The sequence below is a fragment of the Asterias amurensis genome, chromosome 5 (assembly GCF_032118995.1).
Source record: "Asterias amurensis chromosome 5, ASM3211899v1".
NCBI classification, from domain to species: Eukaryota; Metazoa; Echinodermata; class Asteroidea; order Forcipulatida; family Asteriidae; genus Asterias; species Asterias amurensis.
This window is the reverse complement of record NC_092652.1, coordinates 22262854-22280788: the sequence shown is the minus strand read 5'-3', so window position 1 is coordinate 22280788 and position 17935 is coordinate 22262854. Positions and strand designations below refer to the sequence as shown.

General features: G+C 37.9%; 1 protein-coding gene across 2 annotated transcripts; it reads right to left on the bottom strand.

The window, feature by feature from the left end:
- Positions 1 to 310: 310 nt before the first annotated feature.
- LOC139937697 (dnaJ homolog subfamily C member 10-like) lies at positions 311 to 12269 on the bottom strand. Of its 2 annotated transcripts, none has more exons than XM_071932975.1 (8): positions 12037 to 12269; positions 11006 to 11194; positions 8315 to 8453; positions 7328 to 7390; positions 5977 to 6078; positions 4215 to 4340; positions 1795 to 1831; positions 311 to 1336 (listed from the first exon to the last, which is right to left on the bottom strand). In XM_071932975.1, the coding sequence occupies exons 1-8, from the start codon at positions 12194 to 12196 to the stop codon at positions 1196 to 1198; spliced, it is 957 nt and encodes a 318-aa protein (XP_071789076.1). In that variant the 5' UTR covers positions 12197 to 12269; the 3' UTR covers positions 311 to 1195. The 2 variants fall into 2 exon arrangements, with proteins under 2 accessions (XP_071789076.1, XP_071789075.1); XM_071932974.1 differs by lacking the exon at positions 4215 to 4340 and adding an exon at positions 2891 to 3022.
- Positions 12270 to 17935: the final 5666 nt, after the last annotated feature.

Here is a 17935-nt window from a genome sequence, read left to right as displayed (position 1 = left end):
ATTACTGTCCATAAATTAAAATAGTAAACAGTTCAAAGAAACATAATTTAATAACTTAAAATAAATAATGTCTCCATTGTAATTTGAATACTAATAGTGTGTCAAAATGGTAAAGCCATTGTGACAATTCAGTTGTGTTTTATGAAAAATATGTTTTATTTTACCAACCCAAACAAACTTGTAAAACAAATAATTATCTCCGTACACGATCACGTATGTCCCATTACGAGACGCTCGCTTAGCATTAGCAAGGTCCAATCCAGACAATGTCGAATTTTTCAAAAGTTCCAGTAATAAACAGTTTTTTATGGGGGGGGGGGCTGTTCAAGATTTATTAAGCCAGTTAATGGACTGCATAATTTTTGTAAGTAATCTTTCACGTATAATGCAAATGATAGTTCAAGTTCTCTGGCCTAATCGGTAGTAGATTTCCCCATCAAGATGAAGATTTTCCCTTCATGGAATGTAGAATAATGTAAACAAATTCCAGTTTTAAAAAGATAAAAGTTTTGTCTTTAACCGTACTTAACAAAGACTTGTACAAATACCACCAACATGATTTGTATCTTCCTGAATATTAAAAGGAAATAAAAAAAAATTAAACAAGGCACATCAAGTTACTCAATCTACAGCATAGTCTCCGAGTAAAAACTAAGCTCTGCTCTGATGCATGCACATGTATTGAGCCCTTTCACCAACCTACGCACTATCTGCCACGCTCACCACCTTGGGAGTCAACTTGAGCCCTTTCCACACTACTCTATTTCCCCGGGGTGGCCCCAGGGAATAACAGCCTCACACCTTACCTAGTCTGCCCTTTGTCTGACAGGTAAGTGGGCATACCCTTGGGGAAAAGCCACCCATGTTCTGGAGTTGGGTAAGCTGTATAACCCTGGGGTATTCCTAAAACACTCAACCAGAACTCCATGGATATGAACACAGAGTGAAAGTGTGCCAGGTAGCCATGGGGTAAAAAAAGTCCCAAGGCTGTATTCCACAAGGATAAATGATACAGTGTGACAAGGGTTTGCCCATAAAACACTTGGTAAGCAATGAAATACACTACTGTAAAACACACAATATTGACTCCCAAAATGGCACAAACACGTATGCGATGATGAGGTCAGATGAATTGGGTCAATAATAGAAACAAAATTAAAACACTACAGCAAGACTTCTAGGTAACAACTTAAAGTTATACCCCCTTCTTGGGTCCCTTTGAGCTGAATCCCCTTGACGATGAGCCGCCACAGAACACCTTGCAGAGGACAAGAGAAAATACCACGAGACACACAACTATGATCACAAATAGACCTGGCACACTGGCTTGGGTATCCTGAATGAAAAAAAAGAAAAAGACATGGATCATTCTCTCAATATGTAATGATGACGAAAGTTTAGACGACCAATGCTTAAAAATGTTAAAGGAACTTTACAGATATGGTATTAAAAAAAACTCTTCTAATATCAAACATTTACTTAAAACTTACACAATCTGATGGTGATGAAAGTAGAAAAATTCTTTTGAAATATTTCTATCTGAAATGTCATATTTGATGACAAATAAATAAAACTAATTTCCCGTTTTGAGTTTTTCGCTAAATTATTTTGTTTAAAATCGATATCATGCAAAATGTGTTATCGTTTTTTTACAACTTTCTTGTGACCTAGATGGCCGATTGATCTCGAACTTCTACAGGGTTGTCAGTTTATGTACATGGTGGATTACATGAAGTGCTTACACTGCCAGCAACTGTTTTGGTAGCAAAAACCAATAGAAATAAAATCCAATACCTTTAATTTGTTAGCAATACTCTCTGTCAGGTCATCACTGTAAAATAAAAACAAAATCACAAAAGCTTCAAATTAGAAGTTCCTAGGGCTAATTTTAAATGCTTCCTTTACATCAATCTGTACATTGACCAGTAGTAAGGTCCCGAAGCCAGGTAAACAAAAAATGCATTACAAATATTTTATACATCAAAAGAAACCAAATCTAATGGCTATTCCAATCACTGGTCAGGGGTGGATTACACAAAGTGTTAAGACTAGTCTTAGCCGTGTGTTTATGATATCCCTTAGGACTAGTCCTAAGTTAGAACTAGTTTTAAGTTAGGACTAGTCCTATCTCTTTGTGAAACTTAACCCCTGAGCAAAGATATTGACTAATAGGGAGCCAGCCATCATAAGGCTGCATACCTCAGCTGGTAAAGTGCAGGTAGGTCTATCCGGAGGTCATTGGTCCAGTCAATTTCTCTTTGTTCAAACCTAAAGTATTTAAAACTTACCCAATCAGATTCCTTAGGTCTAATACTTGATACATAACTAGAAAAACACATCTGTCTCTTAAAGACCAACAGAGAGATTTTTCTTACCACCGATTCTTCTCAGAACCACCCCATCTTTAAAGGAGATTATCTTTACATGACTTCTAGCTTGTTTCACTTCATGGTTTTTGCACCATGCAAAGCTGTGAATCTTCAAGTATTTTTTTTTATGCAAGTCGCCAGACACACAAGGCCTGAAGGCCACTTCAAGGTGTGGGCTACAATTATTTTTGTCCAGAGGCCGTTGCCACCTACTCCTGGGGCTGAAACAGGGTTACCCCTTTTACAGTCCATACGGATATAGGCTTGGGTATCATCAGTCTGAAGCCTGGCCGGTTCATACTTTTGATGTCATGGCCCTGTTTTCGCTGCCCATGTTTGGCAGGAGTTGCGCACAGCTGAACTGTTTTTACAAAAGTCAGATCGCATTTACATTCGCAGTAAATATGAGCTGAGCTTTATACTTAAAACCTCAAACAAACAAGCTTAATCAACCCTCTTCCGAGAAATGGGGACAAAAACCGTCTTTGTGTCCCCTCTTGTTAAAAAAAGACCAGACTTACAAGAATGTTCGTTCTTTGGGTACTTTGAATACCCTACTCTCGGTGTAGCCAACAGACATGAAGTTTTCCAGTTGTATAGAAGGAGCATAGATCATCTTCCGATGAAGCTTGTACAATTTCTCATCCTTGATGCTGATGTGTCCGCATGAGTGGCAGTATTTCAAAATGTTTTAACAATCATACATTATCATTTTATGAAATCACTGTAGAAGGCTGTTTGCTATTGACAGAAGTGAGACATCTTCACCAGATCTAGATTAGGGGTAGATTGATTTTCATGTCAAGAATACCCCAGGGTTTTAGCGCTGACCCCTACTCCAGGGTATGCCCATGTCCGGCATGATTATTCAAGCATGAGATATTCAACCCACGATGGAACACTTTTAGTGTATCCAATATAAGATAATTATGTTCACTGGTTCAAATGAAAATAATTCATTAGGTACAGACTGTTATGAGTGGTACAATGTCTGTAATGTGTGAGTGTATAGAGTGGTACAATGTTCTGCTATGTGTCACTGCAGATTTGTTTTAATTTTTGTTATGCAAGTTGCCAGACAAACAAGGGCTGAAGGCCACTTCCGGTGTTGGCTACAAATAAAGTTGTGTGCGTTGTGCCTTCACAACATGCCTGGAATTACACAAAGGCCACAAAGGCCATGGTTTCTGTTGCCCTTGGTCTTGGCCTTGGTGCCCCTTCAAAAAACTTCCCATAGACTTTAAGATTTTCCAATGGAAGTGCCCTTTGCAAAATGAAAATGCCTGATGGTGCACAATTGTCACTGTGTTACTGGAGAGAGCAGTACAACGTCTGCAGAATGTCACTGCAGAGAGTGGTAAAGGTGTCTGAATTGAGTCACTGTTTTTATATTTTTTTTTTTATGCAAGTCGCCAGACACACAAGGCCTTAAGGCCACTTCAAGGTGTGGGCTACAATTATTTTTGTCCAGAGGCCGTTGCCACCTACTCCTAGGGCTGAAACAGGGTTACCCCTTTTACAGTCCATACGGATGTAGGCTTGGGTATCATCAGTCCGAAGCCTGGCCGAGCAGAAAGCACTACCTCCCCAATTTTACGTAGCAAGTGTCATGAAAGGGAATCGAACCCACACTCTGCTGATCAAACACCAGAGCTTGAATCCGGTGCTCTTAACCGCTCGGCCATGACACGCCACAAACTACAGAGTATTCTGTTGTGCACCCTATTAAGCATGACAATCAAGCTATACTAGGTGGTACTAACGTTGCCCATCCTATCCCAGATCTGGCTGGATGAATCAGTCCTGCTAGAGCAAACAACCTGTTACAGCGCCTCGTATACTCACAATGGGGCAGGGGGAGGTTTTACCACGGTACCCTGCACATGCTTGTAGGATTTCTCAGCAAAATGTGTCAAAGAGACGATACCGAAATGAAATAGACCATAGGGAAACTGCTTACCGTTATGGAATCTATGGGGTGAGAAAGGAAAGGGGGTGAAAGGAATAATGGAAACTACAAGTAAAGAAAACGGGATTTAGAAAAGCGAAATGAGCCCTTTTTGTTTTACCTTGGCGGGCGCTGTCAATAGTCTTTTTGTCACTTACGTGAGATCAGTGGAGTAAACGCGCTTCGTCCGGCACAGTTTTAGTCGCTGGTCCGTCACTTTTGTTGCACCGTAGTTTTAAGTTGCTTTAGACATGTTAGAGGTGGATTAGAACGGCTTCTTTAAAAGTCTTATTGTGCGGATGGGTACATTGCTGTGGTAGTAATGTGTTCCAGTCTTTAATAACTGTTTTGTATATGAATGAATACCCCAGAAGTGTGATTGGGAGCGCCCTCACGAGGTCAAAAATAAGAAATTTTGCAATATTTACCTAATTGACAAAGGAATTGCAGAATATAAGAGGTCTCAGCTGAAAGAAGTCTGGGAATATGGGCCAATTTCATAGAGCTGCTTCAGCACAAAAGATGCTAAGCATAACAAAATGATGCTGACCAGAATATGGTTACCAGCCAAACTACCTACTCATTTCTGCTTGGCAGAGAGTAGTTAAGCACTCTTTCTGCTGAAGCAACTCTGTGAAATTGGGCCCAGGTTATGTGTTTTTGTGCCCATGCATAGGTAAGAGGGGGTAGATTGGTTCAGTGTAAGAGATCAAGAGGTTGGAATGACCCATTGGGACATGCGGGAATTAGATTGGAATATAGTGCCAATGTCCTTAGTACAATTTGTAGGGGTTTCATGAACTTGATTTTGCATTTTTGAGCTCCTGGTAATGGACCCTTCCCATGAAATATGCTAATCACATTCACGCATGGGTACAGACCCTGTTGGTTGGCAAACGCCATAGAGTTGTGCACTAAGCAGACGCGCAATCGCGTCTGCGTCACGCACCCATTAGCCGTGTACAAAACAGCGCGATGTTCCCTCATTTTGCCAACCAAAACATTAGTGCGCACGTACTATGTGCAGTTTACATATTTCATGGGAAGGGTCTATTGTTTTTTTTATCAAGAGTGATCTTCAAAGCATTTGTTTGGCAAAGAGAAACATTGATTTGTTGATTCTAGTTTTTTTTTGCAAATATTTAAATTTATTTTTCATTTAGTGACCTTTGATCATTATGAATATGAAATTTACCTTTCAATTTTTTGCTTTGTGCATGCTCTACATTTCTAGGCCCTACTCGCTTACACAGATAACCCTATACCAAGTTAGCAGAGAATGATGATCGTATATGCATAATACACCGATCCATTAAGCCAGGCCCAATTATCATTGACCAATCACAACCGCGAAATCTGATCACCATTTGAACCGTTTGGTGATCTTTGCACTAATGGTGATTGGGTTTCGCGGCTGTGATCAGTGATTGGTCAACTGGTAAGGAGGCGGGGCGTAATGGACCGGTATATTATGGGATGAGCAGAGCCATAAGCCATTGTGAGGTATGGTGGACATACTGCTACCAACTATTCAGTTTGGGTAAAATGGTTTGTACATACCCAAACCAACCAGTGCAAGTATATATAGTGTCCACCATATCTCAAAAAGGCTAATATATAATTGGGCACTGAATGACACTTAAGTAGTCTTATACTTACAAAACCACATACGGTGTTCTTTCAATTGCAACACTAAATCTTTTTACCAGGTTAGGGTTCTTGCTGATGTCAACCGTTGCTACATTAACCTTCCCCTTCAATCTGGAATAAAAGTCCAAAATTTAATGATAATAATAATAATATTCAAAGTTTTGTCAAGGCGCTGAGTATACATTAAACAGGAAATCAGTTATTGAAGTTATGAATTCTGAGATCCAACTATGTAGGATAAGGGTTTACAAGGTGCTACGGCGCATTGAGCAGCCACAGCCAGGAACACCGGGGCGAACCCCTTCTCTTTTCGATAAGGGCACTGGGTTCTTTCACATGCGTTACACAACACATGGGACCAACGGCTTTACGTCCCATCCGAAGGACAAAGCAATGGTTAAGTGTCTTGTTTAAGGCCACAAGTGCCACGGCTGGGGATTGATAACAGTTGAAAGTTAGAATTGATAAATTTGAATGAAAGGGTCACTATGGAGGGACAAGACACATTTCTTTTGTACCACAAACATTGACAACAATGGGGGACTTTTAGGGTTCTCGAGGTGGCAGCAGACATACCAGGTGAATTCATTGTTCGCTGTAAATGTGATCATGCTAAGAACTTTGTTAAAGGCAGTGGACACTATTGGTAATTGTCAAAGACTAGCCTCTACAGTTGGTGTATCTCAACATATGCATAAAATTACAAACCTGTGAAAATTTGACCTCAATTTGAGCTCGGTCATCGAACTTGCGAGATAATAATGAAAGAAAAAACACCTTGTCACACGAAGTTGTGTGCGTTTAGATGGTTGATTTCAAGACCTCAAGTTCTAAATCTGAGGTCTCGAAAAATCAAATTCGTGGAAAATTACTTCTTTCTCGAAAACTATGGCACTTCAGAGGGAGCCGTTTTTTTTTTTGTAATTACCAATAGTGTCCATTGCCTTTAACAATGGAAATTAACCTCGTATGTCTGCTGGAAACTATCGTTTAAAAGTATCCCATTATGCGTGGTTGGCCTCGATATTTTGTCAATAACTTTGTTTGAGGGTACCAGTTTGAGGGTACCCCGAACGACCTGAAGTTGTCATTTCAAAAGCCAGAGATCACGCACCATACTGATATCGGCTTCAAAGAAAGACCACCATCATTAGGCTAGCGGCTTAGTTGGTAGAGCCCAAGACTTTCATCCAAGGTTCAAGTGATGTTCTAATCAATTAAAGTACAAGTAATAACAGCAGAGACAATTAAATGGAGCAAAAGCAAACTAACTTCAATTTTTTCTTTTGAAATTTTGCAGTTAATCCTCATTAACTTGCATAGTTATGCGTTATTTGTCTAGCAGTTATTATGAGTTTACCTGTAGGCAACTGCCTCCCATGATGCGATTAACGCCTCACATTGTGGTCTCTCAGGGTCACAGCTATAAACAAAAATATATCAGATATGAAAGTCAGGAATTCTACAAAATATACTGCGTCCTTTAGGCAATAACTTAATGAAGAATGTAAAAAAAGATGATTTTTTTTGCTCAATGCTTCCACTGAGCTTCCACTGAGCTATCCAGCAGAACCACTTGATGTTTAATTTGACAGGACCTCAGGTGTTTTAACTGGCATTTGACAAGTAGACCACTGTCAATGGAGAATGCTGTTTAAAGGCAGTGGACACTATTGGTAATAACTCAAAATAATTTTTAGCATAAAACCTTTCTTGGTGACGAGTAATGGGGAGAGGTTGATGGTATAAAACATTGTGAGAAACGGCTCCCTCTGAAGGGCCATAGTTTTCGAGAAAGAAGTAATTTTCCATGAATTTGATTTTGAGACCTCAGATTTAGAACTTGAGGTCTCGAAATCAACCATCTAAACGCACACAACTTCGTGTGACATGGGTGATTTTTTCTTTCATTATTATTTCGCAAGTTCGAAGACCGATTGAGCTCAAATTTTCACAGGTTTGTTATTTTATGCATATGTTGAGATACACCACATGAGAAGACTGGTCTTTGACAATTACCAACAGTGTCCACTGTCTTTAAGAGTAGAGGTATAGCCAGTGCCGAAACTAAGAAGGAGGGGCACAAGGGATGCTAATTAAAATTGTAGTTTCCATTTGGATTTATCTTTTTGAACCTCTTTTCAGTGCTTTTGTTATGCTTGTTTACTATTTTTATTAGATAACCTGACGTGAGTGTAAACAAAATACGCCATCTCTGGAAAAAGACTATGACTGACAAATGCCCTCCCCCCAAAAAATAAAATAAAATAAAATAACATAAAAAGAAACGGAAAAAATAAGTTACGAATTTAACAAATTGAGGCATGATGTTGTTAAAGGTACTTACAACTGGACCAGCCAGTCACCTGTGGTAGAGCCGGTAGATGCTTGGGTAAGATGCTCAAAATCATCGTCGTTGAGATATCTTCCTTGCACCTTCTTGCTCTCACCAATCCACTCAAAGATCTCCTCTGCTTCATTATGACCTGAAGACGGTTAAATGAAAAATTGAGAGACGGGCATATTAAAAAAAAACACCATCAAAGAGGATGGAGACAGATACATAAAAAAGCGAACAACATTTCTGTAATAATATAGTAAACAAATAATATGGATACTTATGGAGCACCAGTTACTTTTTACATAGCAATAATGGTTAATATATATATTTGGTTTGCAGTAACACCATGTGTGTATCTATTTGCCAGGTAGAGTTGTTCTTAGGGAACTGTCTTGCTTTATTCTACTGCCGCGGAGTAGATAATCGGAGGTTCGGGAGACTTCTCAGTTCTGAAAAGAACTGTCCTGCTTTTTAACTATTACCAGGGCGGATGGTATAGAAAATAGACTGGACTACTACTTTAGCTTATAGGATCGTAACTAACTGTACTGCCGCGGAGTCAGTTCTGAATTGGTCTCAACGTTTCGACTTGCTTGCTCTAGTCATCGTCAGGAGACTGATGGTTAAGTGCCTTGCTCAAGAGCACAAGTGTCACTACTGGGATTCGAACCTACATTCTGCTGGTGACAACACCACAAATCAGACATAAATGCCACAATGAGACAAGTCAGTGAACACATCTAGGCCTATATGTAATACTAAATATACTTGGCACACAAATGTGCGCTTTTACCACACTGTTTGCTTTGCCAACTTGTCATAATTAAATTAAATTTGAACTATTATAAATAAATAATTGTATTAATTTATCAAATGTACTGTTTAAAAACAAAATTGTAAGCTCAGTGTATGTGTTCCTTTAAACCTTGTTTCCATCCAACTAATTTGCCTTTTGTCTTTTCCCCTGATTGACTACAAATAGCACCATCCATTATTGATTGAATATTTATAATGTTGGCCTAGCTATTGTGCACAGCATGTACGTACTGTGTGCATTTAGAAGTAATTCAACTCAGACAAACCAAGGATCTATTTGTGTTTGTTTTATTCTGAACAACAGCTGTTGTTATGCACAGCTGTTGAATGCACACGTGTAATATGCCAATTGGTGCACAGATTTACAGAGTTAACCTGCTGTTAATTTCAGGCCCATGGTCAACTAGCACCATTAGGCATTTCTCTGTGTTTCGACCAAACACTGAAATTGTATTTCTCTGTGCTATGTACCTCTATTTCTACCTCCATGGTGTATGAGTGGTAGTATTGGGCGTATTTGGTGATTTTCTCAATACAAATAAAAATTCTTTGGGCTGTATCTTTTTGTATGTTTTTTTCTTTCCTTTCAACTTAAATTTTATACTTTACTGAACTGTACATAATGTACAAAGTACCAGGGCCCAATTTCATAGAGCTGCTTAAGCACAAAATTTTGCTTAAGCAAAAAAATCCTTGCTTAGAAAAATCAGATTACCGGCCAAGACTCCACTCAATTGTTATGCTAAGTGAACAACAGCTAATGCTAAATACCAGCCACAATCAATGTATATGACATAAATTTTTTGACAGTAACATGTGTAAAATAAGCGAGCTGTTTTCGTGCTTAAGCAAATTTTTTGCTTAGGCAGCTCTATGAAATTGGCCCCTGTTTATAAAATAATTTGATTTTGGGGTTGAACAAAGAATTGACTAGAGGTGGACCTCCGGATTAACGTGCCGACGCTCTACCAACTGAGCTATCTAGCCCTTTGTTGGCGGTGTCCCTATTTTGTCAATATCTTTGCTGAGAGCGGCGGCCCGTTAATCTGGAGGTCGTTGTTTTTGTTTTGTTTTTTGGGTTTTACTGCGCCTTGAACACCCAGCAGGGTGGATATATGTGCGCATTACAAGTCTTATTATTTTTTATTATATAGGCCTATTATTATTATTATTATTATTATTATTATTATTATTATTATTATTATTATTATTATTATTAATATTATTATTACCCATATAAAGACAAAATGAGAGAAAACCTTCTCGTAGTACTCGCTCAACGTAACAGTTTATTATGACACTTTGTAGTTAGTTTGTTTCTTGTTTAATTCTGGTTCTGAGTTTCAAGCCCTGTGGCCTTGTGGATTTTTCTGTCTCCAATATGTGCCCCGAGCAGAGCCCAATTTCATAAAGCCTGTAAGCACAAAATGTGCTTAGCATGAAATTTCTTCCTTGATAAAAACAGGATTACCAACCAAATTTCCGTTTGTTGCATAGTGCTTGGTACTGGTATTCAGCTGTTGTTTGCTTATCCTGCAAATCACGTGGCAATTTGGTTGGTAATCCTGTTTTCATCAAGGAAGACATTTCATGCTAAGCAAATTTTTGTGCTTACTTACAGGCTTCATGAAATTGGGCCCTGAGAGTTTACAGCTCTTTGATAATTACAAAATTGTAGGAAAGTAATTCCTAAAAGGAATACACTCTCAGATTAATTTATATTTTAAACCGCTTTTCTATGAAGTGAAATGTTTCTCAAAAATCTTCATACTATCAAACACTGTTTGTCCGCTAACCAAAGATTTGCATAATTTGCCATTCATTTTAAGTGTGATTAAACACTCACTGTTCCTTTAAAAAAAACTTCTTGACAATACAAACCTTCATACAGTATCGGAATGCTCTTCCTGAACAGGACTACTGATGGGATTTTTCTAATATCAAAACGCCTCACGGTTTCCATGTCGTTGACAACAACTGCTTTGACTTCTGAACTCTCTCTCAACAGCTCGGTGTTGACTCGGTTGAAAATAGGAGCAAATTCTTTGCAGTTCTTGCATCCTGGACCAACTGTATCAATAGAAATTAATAAAATTTAAAGGGGATTGGGTTAAAGTATTGACATAACATCAAGTAAGTGGAAGTAGCTAAACAAGTATTAAACTAGAAAACAAAACAAAATCTTGTTTACTAATGCATGTTAAAAGTACTCCTAGACCTATGACTGAGGTTTGTTCCGCTATTATCACGAGGTGTAGGGGAATGAACCACAAACATAGTTCAAAGTTGAATCGTATCTCAGAATTCCGAGTGTGTCCATTCATGCATGAACGCTGCTGCCAGCTATATCAACTCACTAAACTCGTGGATGGATTTGACGTTCTTGTGAATACGATGATACAGGTTTTTTTCATTTTTTTTTACCATCAAGAGTGCTGCAATCCAATGGAACTTTTACCGTTGACCTTGAAAGTATTGTATTTTATGATTTTGCCTTTAATTAACATGACTATTCCATGTATTCTGTGACGGGCACAGGCAAATTATATGCCTTAAATATTTATTATTCTATAGTACTTTGGTAGATATTTGTCATTTGACTTTGTATGTTTACAACAAACACAAAATGGTTTTGGAAACTCGACCATCCCATTCAAAATATTATACATGTATTCTCTGCAGCTTTTAAAAACCAATTCCCAAAAATGTGAAGAAAGACAACCCTTGCCTCATTTTGGGGATGGATGAATGGGCAGGAACGATTTATTACGTGGGAATAACAATGCTTTGTATACTATAAGGAGGAAGACAGCGAATAACAAGTAAGAACAGACGACAAAACAAAACAATTTAATTATAGTAATACCGGAAACGACATTTTTGACATACATGTAGTAAAATCATGTACTTACCAAAATTTACAAGAAGCAAATCTCCCGTGTCAACTCTCTGTTGAAATGTCTCCTTTGTTATCTCAGAGGCGGGTTCGATATCCACTTGAGCGGTTGCGCTGGAAATGCTGAAGATTAGGAGCATGAACATCAATGTAAAAATACGATAAAAGGAAGCCATTTTGACTGCAAATGGCCCGTGTCACTGAATCAGGTTTGTTGTACGCGTTGTGACTATGTGACAATGTTTTAGTGTTGATGTTATGCTGGTAACTTTTGCACACGTGTCGTTTTACAAAGCGCCCTCAATAGTTTACTTGCTCAAAAGTGGCTGCCGTTTTTATTTCATAGGGCCTTTTCGAAACCACGGCTTCGGCTTTGGATTCGGCTCAGGCTAGCTTGGCCCCGCGGTTGTTTTGACAATTGCGCGTGTTTTGCGTACCGCTCAGGGTTTTAGACGCGAGGATGGAGCTTCAAGCTGATTAATCCAAAGCCAAATGCGTGGTTTCGAAAAGGGTTGGTTTCGAAAAGGGCCTGTTTGGGGGATAAGTAGCCTCGAAGTGTGACGTCAGATGTTCAGGCTTAGACTGGGCCACTTGTCTTTTTGTGTGTAGAGTCCAAACATCGCATAACAAACCTGTAAGAATGTGGGCTCATAATGGTCATCGGATTTGCAAAAGAATATTGACAGACACCCTTGTCGCATTACTTTGTGTGCTTTCAGATGCATGATAAAAGGCTTCAGCTGAAATCTTTTACAAATAATATTAAAGAGGGAATCTCTCGACTCAAAAGCCGTTTCGCACAATGTTTTATATGATCAAGCTCTCAATTATTGCTGGTTACCCCATGGAGGTAGTTATGGTTACCCGTACCAAGTAGTTGTTATGCTATTTTGAGTTGTGTCCTTTAAGGGCATACACAAAAATAATAATAAACAACAAATTAATAAACCAAACCTTTTTACTGTAGTTATATTTTTTTCAAATAAATGTAAGTGTAGCGTTTTCGTATTTGTGAATTGAAACCACAAGACTTCGAGTTTTAACAAACCATTCGGCTGACGATGAGATTATCAGAATCGGAAAGAGCGCCCTCACTGTACTGGGACTGGCTTTATCTCAAAATTTATGACAAAAGGGCCTACATCGTTTTACAAAAACAGGGCCCCGGTCAATACAATAAATTAAAAGGGTACAAAGCATGACTTTACTATAGTATAATCAAATTCATTTGCAACACTTTCTATAGTTTACGCTTAAAGGCAGTGGACACTATTGGTAATTACTCAAAACAATTATCATCATAGAACCTTTCTTGATTACGAGTATTGGGGAGAGAGGTTGATGGTATAAAACATTGTGAGAAACAGCTCCCTCTAAAGTGACGTAGTTTCCGAGAAAGAAGTAATTTTCCTGGAATTTGATTGCGAGACCTCAAGTTTAGAAAATGCAAACATTTTTTTTTTTTGCGGTGCCCCGTGGTGCCGGGGGCATTTGTAGCAGGTTTTCCTGTCCGTCCCGTACTGAAGTTGATGTTCACGACCATCATGTTTAATTGTCATGCTCCAATAATTTCAAATGAAAATCAACTTTCATGATTGAATAATGAAACCTGTGGTCTCCTGTTTAATTGACCGAGGAGGACAACATTAATCAGGCACTGAGTTACCTTATAAAAGCTGCATGCGCAATTTGGTAAGTAACAAAACTAGACTCATCCCCCCACCAAGCAGCCCGATTAAAGTAATCAACGCTAGACTATTTATTATTGTTCAATAAAATAATTAATATTGTAAAATCTCATAAAATTCTTAAACCTTTACTTACTTTTGGGTCCTGTGGCATGTAAGTGGAGGTACGTAGGTAAATTAACTATCAGTCTCGACTTCAACAACTTTTAAATTTTACAAATCTATGTTCTTATATAGGCCTTTACCTCGGAATTTATTAAAATCTTATAAATAAAAACTGCTTGTCAATATTTTGAGGGAAGTAAGTATGGAATGTGTGTTTGAATTGAATTGAATTGAATTGAATTGAATTGAATTGAATAGGTGCTCTTTAAAGGCAGTGGACAATATTGATAATTATTACTCAAGATAATTATTAGCATAAAACCTCACTTGGTAACAAGTAATGGGAGCTCTTGATAGTATAAAACACTATGAGAAACGGCTCCCTCTGAAGTAACGTAGTTTTCAACAAAGAAGTAATTTTCCACGTGTTTGATTTGAGACCTCAGATTTAGAATGTGAGGTCTCGAAATCAAGCATCTGAAAGCACACAACTTCGTGTGACAAGGTTTTTTCTTTTCTTTCATTATTATCTCGCAACTTCTAAGAATTGAGCTAAAAATTTAACAGGTTTGTTATTTTATGCATACTATGTAGAGATACACAAAGTGAGGAGACTGGTCTTTGACAATTACCAATAGTGTACAGTGCCTTTAAGGATCACCTGCCCTTGCGAAGAAAGGTATCAGTTAATTTTACTCCCAATGCATTTTATGGATTGACGCTAACTCACGATTATCCATGTTCCATATTTTTGGTCATGCTCCAATAAGCTCAAGTTGAAAATCTAATCATAAATCATCCAAATCCAATCATATGATGAAGTATTACCATTGGTGTCCAGTGCCTAAAAGCATTACATTGCCCCCACCTTAAGTGTCGACACGCCCACCTCTAATAACAGCGGGTTGAAAACTGTGTCAGTGGCCTGGGCGAGCAGCTGTGGGCGTGTCGAAATGTAAGGGGGGCATTATAATGCTATTATTAAGGCACTGAACACTAATGGCAATACTCCAATAATTATTGTTTGCATAAAAACTCCTCTGGTAACGAGCATTGGGAGAAATGTTAATAGTAAAACAAGCTGAGGAACGTCTCCCTATGAAGTAACGTAGTTTTTGAGAAAGAGGTAATTTCTCGCTCAAAATACTTCACCTAAAGCATCTTTTAACATCTGAAAGCTTACAAAGTTGTGCAACAATGGCAATTTGTTTTTCTGTTTTCTTTTTCTACTTCGATGACCCCCAAAATGAGCAAAAATTTGTACAGGTTTGTTATTTTATGCATTAGGTCTACTGTTGGGATACACGAAGTGAGAATACTGGTCTTTGACCTTACCAATGTTGTCCGATGCCTTTAACGGAAACACAGAGTTGAGTTACTGTGGTGACGGACAATGCTCTGTGGCTGTTGTGGTTGGGAGTAACGTAGCAATTGTAATTATTATTTTGTGTCATGTTTCTCCAGGAAACGTTCTAAAAAAATAATATCCTTCAACAAACAAAATTTGCCAAGACCTTTAAAGGATTTGGGTACTTTTTAAAAATGTCCACAGATTTGCAATAAACTTACAGGGTTTGAAGATAATGATAGTGGAAAGTTTCCCTTCAAATATTACTAACTAAGGTTGTGTAGTTTTTGAGAAATGAGTTAAACAAGTCACAAAATAATTTTGCTCTCATGAGACAAACATTATTTTAGCATGTAAAATCCCCTTAACCAGTTATGATATTACACCAAAACCATAGCATAACTGGTTAATACGTTTTTACATTCTAAAACTGAGATGAAAATTACTACTTTTACTCATTTCTCAAAAACTACAGCACCTTAGTAAGTACAATTTCAAGGGAACCTTTCTACTATCATAATCTTCAAACTGTGTAAGTTTAATGTAAATCTGTGGACATTGTGTTTTTTGTTAGGAAAAAGTACATAGACCCTTTAAACCATAATTCGATTGGCATCAGGGGAGGCATATTATTATTGCATCTACAATAAATTCAATGTGTCAGTGTTGACTTCTAGCGATCTCAGAAGGGCCGGTGTTTGAACTTTCAATAAAAATCAGACGTTGTTACTTTTAACTTGTATGAGTTAAATGTTTACATTGAGTGACAGTGACAGTCGCAGTTCCGTTGCTCAGAGCGCCTTTCAAGAAGTACGTCAATTAATTAGCATCAATCCAATAGACGAACGAAAAATGTCACTTTTGATGATTTTGTTTTAACTACACATTGTTTTTTATAGAGACAAAGCACAGGCGATAGATGGAAACATGTTTATATTTTCGATATTAAGAAAGCTTTACTGATGTTAACAATCATAAGCAGTCATCGAATAGAAACAAATTCCACAGGTTGTTTTAACGGTGTATTTATTTGGAAACTAGGCAAATTAATTTTCCTGAAAAGACACTGGACACCAGCCTTTGGTATTGTCAAAGACCAGTCTTCTCACTTGGTGTATCTCTCTCATCAACACTAGCATAAAATAACAAGCCTGTGAACATTTGAGCTCAATTGATCGTCGAAGTTTCGAGACAACTATAAAAAAAAAAACCTTGTCACTCAAAGTTGTGTGCTTCAGATGCTTGATTTCGAGACCTCAAAATCTAATTCTGAGGTCTCGAAATCAAATTCGTATAGGAAATTACTTCTTCGAAACAACGTTACTTCAGAGGGAGACGTTTCTCACAACGTTTTATACTTTCAACAGCTCTCCATTACTCGTAGTAAGTTTTTATGCTAAAACTTATTTTGGGTGTCCACTGCCTTTAACGTAAACAAATGGCCCAAATCGTTAGCTCCAACAAACATAACTGCAGTTATGCTACTAAGTTCGGGAAAAAAAAAATAAAAAAAAATAACAAGATAATTATAAAGACAAAAGTATTGATTTGAAATTATTCATTCTTTCATTTTGTTCCCTTGAACTACAACTAGTCAGTTAAATATTGAATGCCAAACCTTTGCACCTGTAGCTTTTTTAACAAGGTGATTTATTGCCTGGTTCTTTGTGGCCTTCTCCGTCAATCAAAGTGGACACCATGAGTTATTGGGTAATCATTTGTATCTTTTTGTATTTTGTTGAGCTCCTTAGAATAATAATCCAAGGTTAGGTTTGACTTGGTTATAACTCGAGGTCTCGGATTCTTTGAACCGTTTGACAGGATTTGGTGAGATCTTGTTGAGATGTAACTCTCATACGAAAGCTATTTAGCTAGGGTCCCTTGCTAAATTGTAGCATGGTTGTGAAATTTTACAAAATTTACCTCGTGTGAAAGGACAACAAATTTTTTTTGAGTGTCCAGGGTCCCTTGATAAATATTGTCCAACAATACTAGTTGAGACATCGCCTCACACGTATACATGTGAACATTGCGTCGATGTGATATGACTATAGCTTTTAGTTTAAATTTTGTAATTTATTTGTGATCCGTATTTGTAGACACTGGACACTATTGGTAATTGTCAAAGGCCAGTCTTCTCACTCAGTGTGTCTCAACATATGCATAACATAACAAACATGTGAAAATTTGAGCTCCAATTGGTCATTGAAGTTGCGAGATATTAATAAAGAAACAAAAAATACATTGTCGCACGAAGTTGTGTGCTTTCAGATGCTTGGTTTCGAGACCTCAAATTCTAAATCTGAGGTCTCGAAATCAAATCCGCGGAATACTTCTTTCTCGGAAACTACGTCACTTCAGAGCGGGATCCGTTTCTCACAATGTTTAAATTTATACTACCAACCTCTCCCCATTATACTCGTGCAAGTAAGGTTTTATGCTAATAATATTTTGAGTAATTACCAATAGTGTCCACTGTCCACTGCCTTTAAGTTGAGACATCGTCTTAAATACACGCACATGTAAACCAAACATTGGGCAAAAATATGGAGCATTGCGTGGATGTGATTTGACTAGCTTTAACAGTTTTAATTTATTTGTGATCCGTATTAAAGTGTCAATACACCAATAATGTGCAAGTCTTTGCGTATTCGAAATTGTGATCCGTTAAAGTACGCGAATTCGTTAACTTCCCGCGTCAACTACGAGTACGCGCGAGACTTCCGTGGTCTATCATTGTAACGTTCCTCACTGCAGAATTATCTCAAGTTTTT

Excerpts from the sequence above, each read along its gene's own strand:
- LOC139937697 (XM_071932974.1), bottom strand. The coding sequence starts at position 12,196 with ATGGCTTCCTTTTATCGTATTTTTACATTGATGTTCATGCTCCTAATC. Across the intron at positions 11,195-12,036 it reads TTTGCTTCTTGTAAATTTTG|TTGGTCCAGGATGCAAGAAC; the intron begins GTAAGTACATGA and ends CTATTGATACAG. Across the intron at positions 7,391-8,314 it reads GGTGACTGGCTGGTCCAGTT|CTGTGACCCTGAGAGACCAC; the intron begins GTAAGTACCTTT and ends TTTTGTTTATAG.